The 20,526-nt window shown below is 42.1% G+C and overlaps 1 protein-coding gene across 1 annotated transcript; it reads left to right on the top strand.

The window, feature by feature from the left end:
* Nucleotides 1-460: 460 nt before the first annotated feature.
* Nucleotides 461-17,982, top strand: LOC308096449 (inactive dipeptidyl peptidase 10; the record flags this gene model as incomplete). The annotated part of the gene is given in 27 exon segments (XM_080443870.1): nt 461-474; nt 1,461-1,576; nt 2,003-2,005; nt 2,008-2,097; nt 2,470-2,475; nt 2,478-2,562; nt 3,544-3,616; nt 7,887-7,939; nt 8,637-8,718; nt 9,315-9,435; nt 9,620-9,774; nt 9,852-9,949; nt 10,085-10,208; nt 10,827-10,868; nt 10,982-11,086; nt 11,740-11,831; nt 12,805-12,852; nt 14,151-14,269; nt 14,415-14,462; nt 14,870-14,968; nt 16,009-16,075; nt 16,458-16,652; nt 16,748-16,802; nt 16,902-17,001; nt 17,342-17,400; nt 17,574-17,646; nt 17,765-17,982. Coding segments are annotated over 27 exon segments (2,340 nt in total).
* Nucleotides 17,983-20,526: the final 2,544 nt, after the last annotated feature.

Below are 20,526 nucleotides of genomic sequence, written 5' to 3'. Positions count from 1 at the left end.
CCCACTATCCGTATTGTGGGGAAAGCTTTAGTAGAATATAGCTTCGCGTTGTGACGTGTTTGTGAGCTTGTCGATCAGCTATCTTCAGCGAAATCTTTCTCCACAATAACAGAAAAACAGAAAAATACAGTAGCATAGAGCCCTGAGGGACTCCGGTCAACCATATGGGGTTTAAGCTATGGGTTTAAGTGGTTAATGTGATTTTGACAAGATGTGAATGCCAGTGCCTAGACTGCCTACTATTTCAACAAGTGTATCACCTTTGACAGTGCAATTACCAAACAATCAGCACCACGTTGGTTTTGTGATCTCAATTTAGTTTTCTGATATAGACCCAAATATCCCATTATGTTTATGTTTTTTATCAATCCACCTACAGTATGTCAAGGCTAAGGGCGTCATGTATGATCAAGGGCATAGGAGTGCATTCAAGTTCATGCCAACATTTGTGCGGGTATATATGTCGGCAGCAATGTAAGACTATAATAGCCGTGATCCAGAGACAGTTGGTGTCACCGAGGGATACCGGGGCACAGCAATCTGTTGACCCGGCGAGGTCCATAGATCGTCCCCCTCCTTTTCTACTCTCAGAGGAAGGGGAAGGGGGCCGGCAAGGCTGTGAGAGCAGATCCATAATGAAGGTTGAGCTTTATGCTGCTCTGTGATTGAGCTCTCACACTCCAGTGGGCGAGAGGCCCCAGCCGTAGCGGCCTCTCATTATGAGTGAGAGGAGCGACGCCCGGGACTGGGGACACAATCGTGTTTAATTGTGAGCGATGCTGTCCAAATCTCATACCATCTTGATGATACAAAGGAATATAGAGATTTTATCTTTTCTCCTCTGCTAACTGAAACTGCAGCTCTACATATACTTAGTATGTTTCACAGAATAATATATATTACCCTCCCTCCATTTTTTGTGCTTATTTTCACGGTAATATCAAGAACTTTCTCTATATCAGCTTAGCCGCATCTCGTTGCACACAAAACTCTCCGACAAAGGCTTTTTCTCAGAGGCATATATTTTAAGCACCTTTCAAGGTAATTGTGTCCATCCCTTCATTCCCTGCCACACTACACAACCAGTATAGCCTACAGTAATGAAAACAGGTGAAATGAGAGCAACTGTGGGAGACATTATGGCATGAATCAGGAAAAAAAAGAAAACAGAGCATGCAATTAATGATGAAATTTCTCATTGTCAAATTTTTCTTATTTATAGGCAAATGAGTCAATTTCTGTGGTAGCAAAAACTTGTCTCAATCCCCTCAGAGGCTTACATTACTGATGCGCCTGTCACAGAGGAGATTCCCAACTGAAGCGTGTAAATGATGCAGCACTAATGTTCTCTCCCTCGGCTGTGCTCACGCTCAGCCTCTCACACATACTTATACATGTATGTGGTGGGACTCTTTCATGTGTGTGGGTTGTGTGTAATCTTGTGTTCTGTTATTTGTCAGGGACATGAGCAGTTCAGGTGGTCCGCCGCGGAACTGGAAGGGCATAGGGATTGCCATGGTGGTGATACTGGCTGTCATGTCACTGGTTATACTGTCCGTCTTCATGCTGACCCCTGGTAAGACGAAAATATTGAAAACACAGGGGTGAAAAGGATAGAATAGAAGAATTAGAGAACCAAAGGAAAGGAGGTGTGTGGAGTGATGTTAGCAGGAAGACACCTGGTGTACTGGTGGAATTAAACCCGGATGGTTTCAAGGAAATATAATGTAGCTGGATGACAAATATAGTACCAACAGTACTGTAGCATTCAACATTATGACAAAAACAATCTGGGAACCCATCTGCAAAAAAAAACAATATATATGTTTATTTTTTTCCTTTGAATTCTGAATCTGTCTTTGACAGACAAAACAAATCCACAGGAATACACAGGAATAAAAACGGTACATTGATAACAGCAATGCTTTGGCTTTATTGAAATAGTGTCCATACTTTCTGGTGAAACAACCCTCAGGACTGTTTTCTCTTTACCTTACCAAAGATGATCTCATCTGTTGCTCCGTTCCCGTCTCACCATGGAGGACCTGGAGAGTGAGGATTTCAAAGTTCATGACCCCTGCGTGACATGGCTGAATGGTATTATATTGACACCACCCACCCTTCAAACAACAGCGTGCTTGTCAGTTTGAATCCAATTTAACCATTTAGAGCGGGAACCCCTATTTGTAACTATACCTTTCAAGACGGGGAACCCCTTTTGGGGTTCTTGTTGCTATGTACAGTATATAGCAACATAATGTTTTTGTAATCTTTGATAAATATTTGAAGTTTTCAGAAAACTTAGGTCAGGATTAGAGGGCGTTTTTTTAGAATCGACCTCAGGTCTAAACGGGTTAATGGTCTCACCTGAAACTAAGCCTCAGATGAGCAGAGGTATTAACTGAACGTTGTCCCCTGTGGATGTATGTCAGAAGTGTAATAACACAGATCTGTCTTGTCCCTGTTCAGACGATGAAGTGCTTTGAGCACCAGAGAGGCACACATCCTGTCATACAGCCTGCACAGCAACCTCACAGCCACCCTGCTGGACAACAGCACCCTGTGAGTCAAGCCTTATTTTTTTATTTTGATTATCGCTCACTCGAAAGTACTGCAACTTCATGGGAAAAACACGCTGCACTGTGTCTCATTTTTGGCAAACAACACAGTCGTACAACTAAATAATAAATTAGTAATGCATTTGCTTTAGATCCGTACAGACTCTGAGGTAAAAGAACTGATCTCAGTATTGATTGACTCATATATGTGGACAGTTGGACAAATGGACTGGTCATTAGAGAGGTGCTTCCAGATGGAGAGTGAATTTAGGCAGCGCGTTACACATTTCACAGATTATAGAAAATAGTACATGCATCAGCTGAGTCAGAGTGGTGATGTCAGCTCTGCTTTTTTCCCTTTTTCTTCTGAGCACCCAATGTGTGGCTTCGGAGAGATTTTCCAAGCAAGGGCATCATTTTGAATGCTTTTCTCTGCACGTCACTGACAGTTATGTGGGTCACTGCCTAGGCACAGGGGTTGCATGTTTAGGTTGGAAAGATGCCTCTCCTCTTTAGTGTCTCCTGAGTTATCATTTGGTCTAACATCTCTGCAGCATTAGTCTTTATATCCCCCGGTTATATTTTTCTGTGTATGTATTCTCCCATTTATATTTTTCTGTATATTATTCTTTTTGTCTATTTTCCTCTGGTTGCAACAAATCCTACCTCAGTAACCGAGGGAAGATGCAATTCCAATTAAATTGTCAATATATACTCTATTGGCACTGTTTTTTGCTTTAGAGAATATTTCTACACTTAGACACTGTATACACATGCGACACCAACATTTCAGTGCATATACTCGCATATAGGTGTCAAACACGGCACGTTGTCAGCTGGTAGATCGGCTATTTTCAGGGAAGAGATTTAGTGTAGGGGGAAAAAGGAGCGGACCAAGTATAGAGCCCTGGGGGGACCCCCGGTCAACTAAGTATAATAGTTGTTTAAGTGGTTAATTGATTATTGTTTTCTGTGTTTTTCACAAGGACCTGACCTCTACTCAATTCCACGTGTCTGCAGACATGAGGTTTGTCCTCCTGGCGTATAACACCCAACCGGTACGTTTTGCTTGAATGTATTGCCAGAAAAGATTTGCTGCCACTACATATAAGCAGGTAAAAAGGAAGGTTGGCCATAAGTCGACTTTGAACTAAGCCAAAATGACCTGTCGAGCTTTCAGCCTCAAGAGAACTTGGGCACCATGAATCACACCCCAATTTCAAAGGCAGTCCGTTTCTGCTCCAACCATGCACATCTTGTTATAGCCACTGGTGTCTTAGAAACAACAGTGACATGCATTCTAATTGATTCGTACACCGTACTGAATTAAATAAGGGGGACCTGCAAGAAACCACAGAGGCGACTGGAACAGAGAGAGAGAGAGAGGAGAGAGAGAGAGAGAGAGAGAGAGAGAGAGAGAGAGGAGAGAGAGAGGAGAGAGAGAGAGAGAGAGAGAGAGAGAGAGAGAGAGAGAGAGAGAGAGAGAGAGAGAGAGAGAGAGAGAGAGAGAGAGAGAGAGAGAGAGAGAGAGAGAGGGAGACTGATTCTGCTGCTGCAGCAGTCTGTGACTCTGTAACACAGCAGGCCAAATGACTGGGAAAACATATCGGGGATTGAATATTTAAAGTGGCTGATGGAGCAAGGGTGCATGAGGTAGAGGAAAACTAAGAGGGAGTGATAAGTTTGATGTAGGTGGTGCGGACAGTGGGTGACGATGCGGGATGGAGTGGAACTGTAAAGTTGGAGCTGCGGTAAAGAAATCACCCTGCTGTTTCGCTGGGGAATTTTAATGAGGCACTTACGAGAGTCAAATGCACGATTGCAGGCAGTGTGAGTCAAGCCTTTACACACGTCAGTGGTGTAGATAAAGCAAACAAACAAAAAAAACAAATGACTATTATATTTCCACTCTGTGTCGCAGATCCATACAACCTTCCCCGCACCAAACCCCTCGCTCTGTAAATACCTGCATGCTTATAATAATAAACAATTGCCCTTTCCTCAGGGGGCAAAATATAGAGGTATACTATTTCAATAATGAGGGGGAGGGGAGGGGGGGGTAGCCTGCAGCATTTGTTTTCTTATTTATTCAAAAAAAATGTGCCTGTTGTTTAGCATCCACTCTCTGGGTCCATATGTTTGTGTTTTTCATTTTGAAGCTCTAATCATCATCTGCATCATATCCTCTTAGACACACTGGGAGTGGGAGGATGAGCCTGTTGCTGTGTCAAAGCTTTCATTATGATCACAGCACATTCATCCTGACTGAATTATTTACAGCCTGATATCATTATTTGCACCATGTATCGCGTTCTCTGAGCCGTGTGGAGAGATGGGTTTCAGATCTTTGCCCTTTATCTGTGGGTTGGGTCGGGTGATTTAAGACTCTTCATTTGCATATTTGCTACATTATCAGCAGGATAGCCTGTCTTGATCGGTATGCTCAGTGTGACTCTGAATCAACTACAGCGGGCACGTCACCTGCATGTTTATGTATAACTACGTGTGGTGTGTAACTGTGTATGTTTATGTATGTGTTCACATACAGTATGGGGGTGGGGAGTGGGGATATTCCTCCATCCTCTCATCCTTGGGCTGTCTTTCTCCCTCTCTCCCTCTCCCTCTCTCTCTCCCACACATTTTGTTCCTCCTCTATCTCTGGGGGTTTTCTGCTGACTGAAGCAGTTTGCAGCAAGCGCCAGCTTCCTCATCAGGAAGAGAAGAGGCACGCTGCTGAGAATGGCAGAGAATGAGAAAGGGAGAGTGTACGGCCAGAAACAAGTGTGTGGAGGGGGTGCTGTATGCCATATTTGGCCTTAGATACCCTGTCCAATCGAAATCAATCAAAATGCGTATAAAAGAATGATGCCGATACTAAAATGTGAGTGCCGCAGCGGAGATAGATTGGTGAGTGAGCTGTGAGTAAGTGAGTGCCTGGAGGAGGTGAAAATAAATGGATTTTTATAAGGGGTAGCCTATGGTCCAAAAAAAAGGTGAGGTATAGGGATGGAGGTGGATAGGAACGCGTGATGGCAGAATTCCTATAGGAGGAGAAGAGGACTATTGGTCTCTCCTCAAAGTTCTTGTGAATCAGGCAAGTGGGCGAGACGGAGAGAGAGAGAGAGGGTGAGAGAGAGAAAGAGAGAGAGAGAGAGAGAGGGTGAGAGAGAGAAAGAGAGAGAGAGAGAGAGAGAGAGAGAGAGAGAGAGAGAGAGAGAGAGAGAGAGAGAGATGAAATAAGTGCATAAAATAAAGGAGAGAAAGCTGTGGGGGACTGGGAAGATGTGGCGGCATGGTTAGACAGCTACCTGCCAAGACGGTGCAGTTTAGGGACAAGTGAAACGCCAAGCAGTGATGTGTCTGTACGCACACTGCAGCAAGTGACAGTTGGGTGCCGGCATCAAGAGGCAGCACAGTGTAGAATTGTTGAGAAAAGGCTGTGAGGCAGTAGTAACAATGGGAAAGCTAAAAATGCTGTTATCCCACATTGTGTGTCCTGCGGCTCACAATACCAGTCAATAGGTATGGTCATGAGGAGTTGTAATCTCTTTACGGGTCCATTGTCGCTACATCCCGCGTGAACGCGCGCAGTCTTCTTCAGAGTGTTGAATATCATCCTCCCCCTGCTTGGCACCATGGATTGGGGAGGGAGGTGTGTGGGAGCAGTAGTGCGAGGGTGGAACTAGTGTAACCATCACTAGCGCAACAGTGGATGATTTGTGACATGTACTTGGCAGCCACATTAAAATTTATTTTGCCTCTGCTAGACACCTCCTTCACATATAAACACATGCATGCACACATACACATACACGTCTCTTTCCATTACTCTGGCCTTCAACTACACTGTCAGTGTCTCTGAGTTTGTTTGTTTTTTCTCTCTATCTTTCTCACTCGCTCCATCCTTATCCGCAGGACACAACTCTTATCTATTCTCTTCTCACTATTGCTGTTGTGTTTTTTGGTTTCAGCGTTAGCTGCACCCCTGAGTGCCATTTTCCCTTTTAAACCCACATTCCCCTCCATACTCAGAGCCAATGACCCGCTGTGTAGGAGTTACATTCTGCAATCAGGTTTCAATTTTGGTTAGAAAGCGACAATGTTTTCTTCTTACGTCCCTGCAGCTTTGCCTTTGCCTCTCTCCATCCCTGCATTTTACAGTCAGGGACAAACTGCACAGAGAGAAATCCAATTTCACTGTTAAGTACGCTGTATAGAAGATGTGACATTTAATTTCTTTAGGGACTGGCTTTCTAGTGGCTAAGAGTTCTTACTGGCCAGTGGGAAAAACTGGTAGCTTGAAAAAGGTACAATAACAGCACTGCATCATGTGCATTACCTTAGAATGCATCAGGTACCCACAGGAGGTGATCATCAATTGCATTTAATATGGACACACACACACACACACACACACACACACACACACACACACACACACACACACACACACACACACACACACACACACACACACACACACACACACACACACACACACACACACACACACACACACACACACACACACACACACACACACACACTGATTATAGTCAACTCTTCTCCAATGTTAATTTTATCATTCAGTGAGGTACTACTGCCTATGCTAGAGAAGAGCTCCCACAGTGGATTGCTCTCATTGAGAAAGATATTATAGCTATAATTATAATAAGAATTATAATTTAATAAGAATGCATATCCTAGTCCCCCGTCCTCTCCTACACATTACCTTCATATTACATCATTTGCGTGTTAGCCCATCACTTACTCTGTATAAAGGGACCTTCTCATTAATCAGACCTGATCACAGAAATGATTTGACAGATGAAACGGTGTGTAGACGATATAAAATATGATGGATGAAGTGGCTGGCCTGGGTTTAATGACCCATAAAGAGCGGGTTAAGTGCAATCCTTGCTTGGTTTGTTACATTTGCCTCATTTGTGTCTGTGCTAAGTGCCTGTTTGTCTGTGTACGCTGTGCGTGCACACATACAAATAGGCACGTCTCTATGCCCTGTGAGCAAGTGCGTGCATGCATGTGAACTTACTGCAATGTTTGACTGAGCGTGTTCTCACCTAACCACTTTAGCCCTATTTTATACTTTGCCTTATGATGGCGTCGTGCAAAAATTGCGGAAATAGCCAATCTCTCACCCAATCTCACAACACGCCGATGTGCTTGTTGATCTGCTATTTTCACTATTATTTTGAATTAATTTCTAAACATTTTCACCTATAATGACATGCCCAAAAAAGGCACACCAGGTGGAAAGTGGTTAAGTGTGGGACCCCTATGTGCATCCTGTCCTCTACCTCTTTTCAGGTATTCTCTCAGTCCTTCACAGCCTCCTATGCTATCTACAATGTGGCTAATGGGTAGGTAGAACCATGAATGCCAATGCATGGGCTGCACCGGGCATGATCCCTGCCAATGCAAGCAGGCCCGCGGACCGACCAAAACTCCTCCAAGTGTGCCTCATCGAATGAGAACATCATGTTTCTGTCAAACATGCATTCCACTTTATCATTCTTCTTTCTGGGTGCCATACCGTAGCCAGCCTGGAGGTTTGTAATGTACTGTACCTCTATGACTATGTGCACTGCCTGAGATTCATTGCCAGCATCATGACAGTGAGACACTCAGTGGTAGATGTAGTTGTGGATAAATAGAAAACGGAAAAAAACTAAACCTGATCTCTTAGGAAAGCCAAAGCCTCTCTTTGAAGTGACTTTTGGAGAACCTGCACTATTATATGAATTGCCTGAGAATGAATGCCTTGTAGAAAAACATTTGCCTGCCCTGAGGAAGCTCTAAGTGAGGCTAGAAATATGGAAAGAGAAATGTGTCACCATTGCATGAACCAGTGCCAGTCTCCATTTTTTTTGCACTCCTGCATCTTGGTCCATTCTTTCTTTTTTATTTTCTCCCCTCAAAAACGTGAAAACTTTCAAACCAAGGCCACAGCATGGACAGATCTTGGAGGGCCTCTATCCCTTGATCTACCAGTGGGTTTAAATAGCACTGTTCTTCTCTAATGAAGGGTTTATGTCGAATTCTTTGTATGTGTTCCAGGGAGCTTCTGGAGCTTAACCCACCGGAGCGGGAGAAGGCAGTGCTCCAGTATGCAGCATGGGGACCTCAGGGGAACCAGCTGGTAAGACTGGCACTCTCTCACTTTTTACTGTCTCACTCGCAAGCATGTGTCCCAATTAATCAAAAATGGTACTACACAATAAAATATTGTGTTAATCTTGTGTACATCCATGTTAATTTAAGTCATGGACCGGTAAGGATTCCAATTATTTACATTTGTACACTCTCTTACAAAGGGATACAATAACACTGAGGATTTTGCTCTGTAGTGGCAATTTTCATAATACTAGTATTAATATAAAGTAAAATCCAGAGTCTTAAAGTAACGCTCTGAAGTTTCTCGTGTGGCACTATGTCTTCGCAACTTTGAGGTGACCTCAAGCAATGAGAGCAGAGAAGTGATCATAGTGCTGTAATAGGGTTGTCCTAAATTAATAATGTATCGTCTCTGTAATGAGATTTTCTTTTCATGCTATGCCTGTGTGTTCATCCGCAGCATATAAATTTGCGTTCGCTGACTACTCTCTGCCGGCCAATGACTCACTCATTTTTGGACAGAGCCTGATTCATGATTGAGGCAGCCAACACTGAAGCCTGCAGCTGTTATGTCTTTGATAACGGATTTAGCGCTGTCCCTTTGTGTCGCTGTCATGCCAGGCTTACGTCTTTGAAGGGGATATGTACTACCAGTCAGGTGTGACTAGCGAACCTGTGCGTCTCACCTCTACAGGCCAGGAACCACAGGTTGTCAACGGGCTCTCAGACTGGACCTATGAGGGTAAGTGACGTCACATCACCAGAAGCTTTTTAAATCACATTCCTTTTTTGTAGGGATTAATGTTTAATCAAGTTAGGGGGAAAGAATGATGACAACAATGCTTTTAAAAGCTACTGGTAGATGTAGATGTTTGCAAATGAATAATTCACAGATGTTTTGTCGCTTTGTGTCACTTTTCCAACAGAGGAAGTTCTCCTAACCTATGCTGCCCATTGGTGGTCTATTGATGGAGCCCGGCTGGCATACCTCACCATCAACAATACTGCCACTCCTATGATGGAGATACCTCATTTCTTAGGCGGTCTCTATCCCTCCAATATGGTCTTTCCTTACCCCAAGGTGACACCTGTTTACATACTGATTTGTCAAATCTTTAACGGTGAATGCATGAAATCATTTTATTCTCTTTTTCTTAGGCTGGCTCCACTGTCCCTTCAGTCAGTCTGTTTGTCGTGAATCTGTATGGCCCGGCACACACTCTAGAGATGATTCCTCCTGACTCCCTCAGGGCCAGGTATTGCCTCAAGGAGAACCCAACAACAAACAGTATACTAGAAACAAAAAATAGGAAATTCTACAATATGTCAGGGATGTTGTGTATTTGTCAAACATCCTCTCCTCCCCTCTCTTTTCTGGTATATGCCTTTAGAGACAACTATATCTCCATGGTGACTTGGATCAGTAGCACCCGTCTTGCAGTTCGCTGGCTGAATCGCGCCCAGAACCAATCAGTGCTCTGCGTGTGTGAGGCAACCACTGGGGCATGCTCAGAGGTGAGAGGTCATGAATCATTCCACCTCAGTAATCCAATGGGTCCCCCATTGCCATAGGATAGGTGGATTTAATAGAATTTTCCAAATCGGGCACACTATGTGAGCTAGGATTGATTTCCTTAAGCTCCCACACCTCGCCATGCAATATTAATATGTAAGGTCAATGGTTGCATGTGAGGAATTTATAGTCGTGTTCTGCAGTATTCCTGTTTCTTTAGCCCCCAGTTAGAAACTACATATTTATGATATATTCATCACTATATATCAATTAATAACATAATATGTTGTACTGTATCGTTGCTGTCGGATTTAAACCTCATATGTCCAAAACTGTGGCTTTTCAGGATTTAAATTCAAAAGTAGCAAAAATAGCCCATCTCCAAGCTCAAAGCGCATAGATCGGCTATTTTTGCTACTTTTGTGTGACACTGTAGTATGACGAAGTAGGGCATTAATTTACATAAAAACATAAAATAAGGAGATAAGAGGTTTCTGCCCGACAGCAACACTATATATAAACGTTATTTATATGGCATTATTCTTATAAAATGCTTATAAAATGTATTTTATAAATGATAAAACAATACATTTCCCTATAATGTATTATTTACATCCCAGAAACACAAGATGGCCATGGATCTAATGCAAAACCAACGGCAGGTAGGTGTTAACTCATGACTCCAGAAACCTATTCACTGCCTGTCGGCCGACTCCCAAGATGGGATATTTCCTGGATTACTGTGTTGATGTGATGTGTCTCTCTGGCTCAACAGGAGGTGCCATTGTTTTCAGCTGATGGCTCTGTCTTTTATATGATTCTGCCAGCAAAGCAGGGTGCCCGCGGAGAGTTCCATCACATTGCCAGCCTCCCAGTACAGGTCAGTTTTGAGGGCAATTAACTTTACTCCCTTGTGCGTCATTGATGAATGGTTTACTACTAAATTGCTTGTTAACCTTTCAACAGGGTTACATGTAATATCTTGTGATTACAAATCTTAACAATACAGAGCCCAAAGTTTACTTCATTCATACCCTCGGCCACATCACGCATTATGAGAGCAAAGTCTGCCCATTTATTTTGGTCTCTCATTATTATGATCACTCGTTTGAAGAAAATATTCGTTTTTCTCTTCTATTTAATAGCATTAATTTCCTTAACCTTTCTTTGCCTCTTAGCTTTTTAAAGGGATTCTTGATCATGCTGATTAGAAACATGCACTTACTAGCCCTAGGTCAGACACCAGATTTACATGAAATCATGTGTATTGATTGAAATGTTCATTAATATGCACTGTCCTGGAAATAAATAAATAAAGTAAAAAGTACAGCATACATGACATCTCTCTCGATTTCTTTATTGTACAGGATGTATAATAGACTTTCTGTACTCCATCAGTGGCAATCCAATGTCTACATTTTTTACTTCATCTCAGATACACCTGCCGTATTTTCTGCCTGCATTTCTATTTTTCATACTCGCCTGTTTCTATATTCCACCTTGTCTCTGTTTCTCAACTTCTATATAACGCAGCCTGCCACCCCCTCTGCCCCTCCTCGCTTCTTGACATCTGGAAACTGGGATGTCACCTTGCTATGTGCCCTAGACGTGGATGCTGGGAAGATGTATGTGAGAGCCGTCATACTCTCTGTGTGGAGCTGTGCAGAATTGTACTTTAGCATGTAGCTATTTACAGTGAATGTGAAGTGCAGGGGTGAATAACATTCAAACACATTGCTAAAATGTGTCTTGGTATTTGTCCAAGCTAAATGTAATTTCAGAAAATGGCAGCTTTTGCACTGCAGTTTTAAATGACATTGTTGGAGGAAGTATGTATTTAAAGGTCTATTTCAAAACGTCTTAAATTGCAAAGAAAACGATTTTAATTTCTACTCGTTGATCTCTATAAAAAGAATAATGTGAAAGGTCTTTTACTTTCCTCCGAGTAAAGCAGTGGAAATGACACACACTAGGATTAGTTAGTCTTAGCCAGCATAGAGAATTGCCAATTCCGCCTTCACCCAGCTTGAGGCATGAGCACCACATGTTCAGAGATGGTTGCAGTTCCAAAGCCCATTTGGTGGCATTGCTCTTTGCCTCCAAGCAATCTCTCTCTCTCTCTCTCTCTCTCTCTCTCTCTCTCTCTCTCTCTCTCTCTCTCTCTATCTCTCTCTCTCTCTCTCTCTCTCTCTCTCTCTCTCTCTCCCTCGCTCTCTTTCTCTCTCTCCCTCTCTCTCTCTCTCTCTCTCTCTCTCTCTCTCTCTCTCTCTCTCTCTCTCTCTCTCTCTCTCTCTCTCTCACTCCAACACACACACACACACACACACACACACACACACACACACACACACACACACACACACACACACACAACTCTGCTTCCATTCATAGCGCAATGGCGACAAACTAAAATCTACATATTCAGAAATTCACTATCACAGATGCTTCCCAATGATCAAATGTGATTGTATTAATCATTTGATGTAAATGTTTATGGATACATTATTTTCTTTTTATGGAGCAATTATTATGTGTAAATCGTCTTCGTGTAGTATTTGGACTTGTGTTGAATAACTGGCCTTTCACCCTTTTATGCAGCTATTTCTTGAGCACAGAAGAATCCAGGCAAAGCAGACATCTCTACAGGCAAGTGGTGATTTGGAGAAGACTGGGAATAATTTGGCGGATAGATTGGGGAAGGCTGTGGGTGGTTTGGGATCATTTGTGAATGGTTTGGAATAGTTACTGACTGTTTAGGGATGATTTGAGAAAGGCACTTGGGGTGGCGTGGGACAGTTCATAATAGTTTGGGGATGTTTTGAGGATGGCTGATAATGGTCTGGGATACATTTTGAATGGTGTGGAGCATCTTGAGAATAGTTTCGGATGTTTTTGGGACAGTTAGTTGCTCATTGGTTTTCTCATTGGCTCAGTGGTTAGTATTGTTAAATCACATAAAGAGGATCCTGGGCTTGAACCGCCTTGGACCTTTCTCTGGTCTTTTGCATGTTCTTGCTGTGTTAATGTGGGTGTCTTGGAGACAGCTGGGTGAGGATGGATTAAGGACAGTTTGGGAGGGTTTGCCGTTAGATTGGAGATGGATTGGGATGGTTATCACACTGGTGATAATTCTGTCCATTGATAAAGCAAAATCTATATTAAATATAAGAAATATACAGTTTCTAAATAAAATAGAGATATGAATCTTATATGAATTAATTGTCCCTTACGGCACATTTTTTAAGTTACTACAATCAGTTACCGCACACAAGAATCATTCTCGTGTGCGATAACAAGAATTCTCTGAGAATGACTACCACAGCTACCACACAAAATAAATCTGAACAATGAATGAACAATTCAACAATGAACTGATTTGCTGATATGATGAAAAAGTTTAAAGACAACTGAGGTGTGGGGTAAAAATCTATTGTGCAGCAGATGAAGCCTCTCCATCCTTGCCAGGGTGCTCCAGGCACACAGCCCAGTTAATGCATTTACAAGAGAGACTGGACGCTTTTGTGCTGTTGAGGCATGAGTCACTGAGATGTAAGGTACTGTCTGCCACCTGTGATAAATGTGCTCATGGCCTTGCGTTTCTATCCTATGGGCATTATATTGTTTTTATTACATAGATTGGGGATTGAGGAGATCACTTAATACTATAGAGGAGGCAAACCAGCTGAATTCAGCTGTGTCTGCTATTAGCAGACATTTACACACTGGACTCAGCCTAACATAGTGCTACAAGTGAAACGGCTTTGATATTCACCCTTATTGATTCTGTTTGTTCATGGGAGGTCGATTGTCTGAATTGTTTGTCTCTGGACACAGATACATTGCTTAATATGTAGGCAATCAATTGGCTGTATCCTGGAGCACATTAAATAGTTTCACATTCTCTAAAGTGTAATCAATAACACTACACTACTCTTATCTCTCAGCGTGGACCTGGATGGAATCTTTGAGCGCCAGTGCATCTCCTGTGACCTCATTGATGGATGTAGCTTTTTCAAAGTTGATTTCAGTCCAAATCAGACTCATTTCACCCTTTATTGCCTAGGTAAACATTCCACACTGACATACCCACACCTGCACACATGAGCACTGAAGCATGCCCCTACACAAAGATCCATGCTGCTTAGGCAATTAATACTCTTTCATCTCAATTCAGTTTTATAACTATGTCTTTTGAACAATTCCCCCAGGTCCAGGAATCCCTAAAGTGACTGTTCACAATACAAAGGACCCCTACAGTGAGTATCACATCTGCTTGCCTGACTAATGGTGTAATCGTCCAGCTAGCAGCAATACACTCCACTCATGCCCATTAGACATTTTACAAACAGCCTGTAGAGGGTGGCATACCCAGGCAAACACTTATCTATTCTGTATGGACCAGACAGTAGTAGATGCATTTTGATGACTCTAGTGTTTGCTTGAGAACACTGCCCTCTGTCTTTAGCTCCCGGTTAGAGCAGTCTTGGACTCAACATGAAGCGTTGAGTCCACACTACAGTAGCCTTCTATCTGATAGACTAACCTGGTGTTCAGGATGAAAGATACTACCCCTATCTTTATATGCACAATTACCTGACACCATAGTATTTCACCTTAGTATAGCATGGCATAGCATACTGTACCATCATTTTGTTTCGTCAAGGATACATTGTTCTGGAGGACAACAGCCCCCTTTCTGAAGCACTGCAGGAGAAGAGACTCCCGGAGACATTGTTCCGGACCCTCTCAGCAGATAACCATGGTACAGTAGAGAAGCTTGTTTTTGTATTCATTAACGTCATCTGACCAGGGTGCTTATTGATAAAAAGATTTACATATACAGTATTGGCCACAAAAAACACAATCACAATGTATTCTCCCAGAATGATCAATACCTTTCCCAAGCAATTACCATTACTGACTGCAATTCCACCCACTGTATCCAGCTGTGACAAAGAGGCACTGGCTGCACATATTTCAGACTGCAGGGGACAAATACAGCAGAGAGAGCCAATCAAAGCATTAATTGCTTGAATTGGTGTCTCCTTGAGAGACACCAAAGAGTCATGCCCTCTCTGGAGAGCCAGTATTAAATATTCCTTCAGTGTATTAAAAATATATATATTTTATCTCTATTGGGAGTCAATTCATATTGAAAAGTGGCTAAGGACAAGGACAAGGACGTGTCACCCCTAAGACAAAAGACAAAGTGTGACAGATATAGGAACTGACCAACCACAGACCTCCTTAGTCCAACTATGGATCAACTAACCTCGTGTCACCAGGTTCCAAACTGACTAGGGTGGTCCGGCCTCGGCCACGCCTACTACACGCCTACTTGAATAAACCTGTCGGATTCATAAACGTACACATACAAAATAATAATACAATTATGACACCTCTGGCCGAGGGGTATCGTTTTGGAGGAGCACAGGCTATATCCGCACAGGCTATATCCGCTCTGGACTAGGTCAGGATGCTGCGAAACGAGGTGATACCACCAGTCTACGGACCAACCATGGACTTCTGTTACAGTCCAGCCAATAGGGGCTTTTCTCTGGCGAAACATGGACACACTGACCCGTGATTACAGACCCTTCGTCATAAGATAGTGGGTCTGACCACGTGAGACTAATTCACTGTTAACATAATAGCACATACAGTATCAGCCTCAAGGGACCTAATTTACTGGCCCAGTGTCTGGAGATGTTGTAGACACTGAATAGTGATGAGTTTATCTACAGCTCTACCAAAACCTCTATTGACAGTTGACATACTACTATCTTGTTTTACACTCATTAGATCTGCACCTGAAGCTATCTCTGCCTCAGGGCTATGAGGCCACCCTACACCCTCTTCTCATCATTGTGTAAGTATGACTGAATTACAGCCGCAGTGGTGGTCACTGGTGTCATTGCATGCATTTGTGAAATATCAAGCTACTATGAGGCTATGTACAGTAGCAACATTACAGCTCAATTGAATTTAGTATGTAAATGATCTTTTATATATGACCTAAATAAATGCTATTGACTGTGACAAGCTGGCAGAAAAGCTCTAGGTGGTTGAGTGTGACATGTTTTATGACCTGTGGTCTTTAGCCTTCTTTTGCATTCACTCCCAAGCCTCATAGCTATTACCATACAAGCTCATGCTGCTTACAATTTAGGCATTTAGCAGACGTTCTTATCCAGAGCAACTTACAAGTGTGAAATCTGAGTAAATGGCATGATCCTTCTGTTGCCATACAGAGATGGAGTGCCTGGCAGTCAAGCCGTGACAGAGGAATTCGCCCTGGGCTGGCCTCAGGTCCTCTCCAGCACACATAATGTCGCCTTGGCCTGGGTGGATGGGCGGAGTGGGGTTGGCCGTGGACAGAAGACTTCCACTGTGGATCCACGCAAGCTTGGCTCACTTAGAGTCAAAGATCAACTAGGAGTAGTGGAGTCAGTGACCTGCTTATGGCATTGTCATTGATTTATCTCTGGGTATTTGCAGCGTGTTGATAAACTGACAGCTTTTATTTGACCTGTTTCCACAGATGGTTGATGCAACTGCCTTACATTGATGATCGTCGCATGGCCCTCTATGGCAAGGTCGGTTTGTGTTTAAATTGGGAGATCCTACTTCTCTTAACTACATGGATAAAATTGATTGGTTTTGTGTTTTCATGATTTTGACTACTTTGCTTACAGGCATTTGGCGGTTATTTAGCCCTCAAGATGTTGGCAGCAACAGACAAATTATTTCAATGTACAGCCGCTGTGACACCCATAACTGACTTCAGATTGTACAGTGAGTTGAAATTATGCAATTCATTCAGTAAGCACTTGGAATCTATGGTACAGTAGTTATGGCCAAGGGCAAGACAAGGCAACTTTATTTTTATAGCATATTTCATACGCAAAGGTAATTCAACCATATAGAAAGGCATTTAAAGAATAGAAGGAATAAAATATGTCAATAAAAAGGCATAAAGGTTAAAGTGCATTTAGAGTTTTACTACTCAGTAAAGTTTCACACCAGCAGCAATAAAGTCATATTCATCAGAAGTCTCGTATTGTTGTCTAAGAGCATTTATCGTTTGTATTTTCAGCCACCAACAAATAATATAAAAACATTCTGCCACTTTCAGGTGCTGCCTTCTCGGAGAGGTACCTGGGTCTTCCAGCCAAGGAGGAACACACTTACTCTGTGAGCATCTAAAAATAAAGCTCTGGACTTAAGTGAAATTGTTTCACTTTATTTCATGTTGGAGACCAGGTTATCATTTCAGAGTGTTGTGTATTTGGTCAGTTGCCGAGACTTGTTACGGTTGGATACTTGGAAAATATTTACTTGCACTTCTTCTTACATTGGCTTTTTAGTCTGCATCTTTGCTGGATGAGGTTAACAAGCTGAAAGATGAAAATTTCCTCATACTTCATGGAACTGCTGATGGTGAGAAATCAGTCAGCTATGCAATAGTTTTCAATGTTGAATCAGGTATGGTCTGGATTTCTTGGGTTGAACTTCTTCATGTGTGTGGGTGTGGGTATGTTTCTTTCTTTTTACACAGCGAGGGTACACTTCCAGCACAGCGCTGAGCTCCTGAGCCGTCTGGTGAAGGTGGAGGCCAACTATTCATTGCAGTTGTATCCAGATGAGGGTCACGACTTCAGAGAGCCGCGCAGCATCCAACACTTCCAGCGAACAGTGGTGAACTACCTTCAAACTTGTCTGAGACACAGCCTCCTCTTAGCTCCCATAGAAGAGCCAGAGGAAGAGGATGACTGAGTCATTCTGGAGAGGGACAGTCTTGAGAACAATGTACCATCTTATGCATTAACTTGGGTCGAACTACCAGGCACAAGAGCACATGAGTGGGGACCAAACATATCGGCTTCACCGCCAACAACAATAAAAAACGTATATACCTTTTGTCGACACAATTTGTTTGTGCTGTTATATGTTTAAGGCCCTGTTTGTTTACATGAGTCACAAGAGATGGTGTGAGCTAGTAGGCTACTGATTCTACCCAAAGTTTACAAACTAGTCAAAAACATGCATGTCGTAATGGCTGCATGATCATGATGTGGCGTGGTTTACAATGCGTCCTTCTGTGTTTTGCAGCTCCTCATTCAGCCCAGCGGGGGTTCATGTGAAAACTCTGCCTAAATGCTGTTACTGTATGTCATGCATACTGTTCATCCTCAATGTGCCAAATACACCACATGGACTTTTCCCACAAGTTTTATTAATGTTAGTTTCATATGAATGTGATAAAGAATGATTATGCTATTCACCGCACCAGTTGTGATGTAAAAAGTCATTAAACAATTCAAAACAACTCCAGATAATCCACTATGTAGCTATTTATAAATTGTTGTGTTCATTTCTATCATTTTAGAGTTGTAAGTTTGGGAAATAATAGCAATAAGTTGGCTGCTACTGTACGTTGCATTCCCAAAAAGCAACTCCTGCTATGGAGAAGGCTATCAAACAAACTGCAGGTAAGTAGTAGTAAAGGGCACTTCGGTAGCTAAATGCTAAGCTAACAACATGCTAACATGCTAATTGTGTTAGCATCCGCCATTTTGTTTTTAGTGACGTCATCATTAGGGGGCGTGTCCAAGCATGCCCGGACATGTCTGACCCCCTGCTGTGTGGAGGGGGGAGTGGAGGGGTGGGTTTGGCGCCCCCTGCTGGGAAGGGGATGAAGTAGGAGGGGGTTAATTCAATTACTGTGTCTGAGTGGGGGGTGTGTCCCAGACAGGATAACGTGTATTGAAAGGTGAAGGGAGTGGGGGGGGGGGGGGGGGGTGTAGGGGGATGTGGCTGGGTAACCTAGACAGTGATAATTGAATACACTCAAAAAGGTTAGTGGGGTTTCTGTTTTGTTTTATTCTTAAAGAATAAGAATTGTTATTCTTTGATCAAATGTTTGCGTGTAATTGACTGTTGCAATGTCACTTGAGATTTACAGGCTTCAAGTGGTTGTTTCTTTGATTGACTTAGGTCACATGATTGTCTTATTTCAGAAAAAACACTCTTTTATAAATTATTCTTAAAGGGTATAATAACTTTAATACCTATAATGACTTTAGAACATATGCCGTAGCAGGGTTTTATTTTCTAACAGTATTCCTTACTCCCTTGTAGTTAAACTGGGGAACATGCAAAGGAATCAAGGTGCATTAAGAGTGTAACAGGCTGGCAAGTGGTTCTTTAGTCTAGTCTTTTCACAGACGGTTTGATTAAAATAAAAATATATTTTTTTAAAGCAATGGTAGCTAAACCTTAATGTTACTCAAGACAACCCTAACAACATCACCATGTTAAACATTTATAACTTTTTTACTGCATACACAGCTTTAGAAAAACAAGTATTTAAAAATACCCCCAGTGCATGCTGGGTAATTATTTTAGCCAATGGGAGTGGCCCCCCTAGTGACATAGCTGATTGAAAATGTCCCACTCACAGGGTGTTATACAGTGTGAACAAGTAGAATGCACCATTGACACAACCTATGTATTGTGTTTAAAGCTGCATTTACTCGCTACTCTTTTAATTCCCTAAAGTAATATTACACAGTCCTTTAACAAAAAGGTTTGAACACTTTGAATGTGATTCTAAAAGATGTTAACACATCAGGATAGAGGATACATTGAAAGTCTAACAGGTTTGGTACCACTGTCTAGTTTCTAGTCCTTTCACTGCAGGTTTAAAAAATAATAATAATCAAAAATTATATTTTTAAAAGGCTAAGGGTAGCTAAACTTTAATGTGACACAAGACAACCCTAACAATATCACCATATTAAAAATGTATAACTTTTTTTTTACAAGTGGAGTACAACTTGATATGATTAATGTAATGACAGGACTCAGGTTACACTTTAAAAGGGAGACAGGCTGGCAAATGGCTCTAGTCCTCTAACCTTTTCACCACTGGTTTAAAAATAAAAAACTTTTTTTGAAAGTTTAGTTTAGCTAAACCTTTTAAGATGTGACACTGAACAACATCATACAAAAACATGTTCTAACTTAGTACTGCATATACAGCCATAGAATGCAAGTATTCAAAAATGACCGCAGTGCATGCTGGGTAATTATTTTTAACCAATAGCTGAGCTTCGATGGGGGTGATCCATCTTTGAGATCATTCGCAGTAACGGTTTCACTTTCATTGTTTTAAGACACTTTTTATGTCTTACTACTAAACAAAAGAGTAGATTAACTTACTGACCCCCAGCCAATATATATTTTCTAACTAACTTACTGCATCTTTTAAGATGTAACACAAGAGATCCTTAACCAATATCACCATGTTAAACATTT

Source organism: Gymnoscopelus braueri (assembly GCF_963280865.1).
Source record: "Gymnoscopelus braueri genome assembly, chromosome: 12".
Taxonomy (NCBI): domain Eukaryota; kingdom Metazoa; phylum Chordata; class Actinopteri; order Myctophiformes; family Myctophidae; genus Gymnoscopelus; species Gymnoscopelus braueri.
This window is presented reverse-complemented; position numbering and strand designations above follow the sequence as displayed.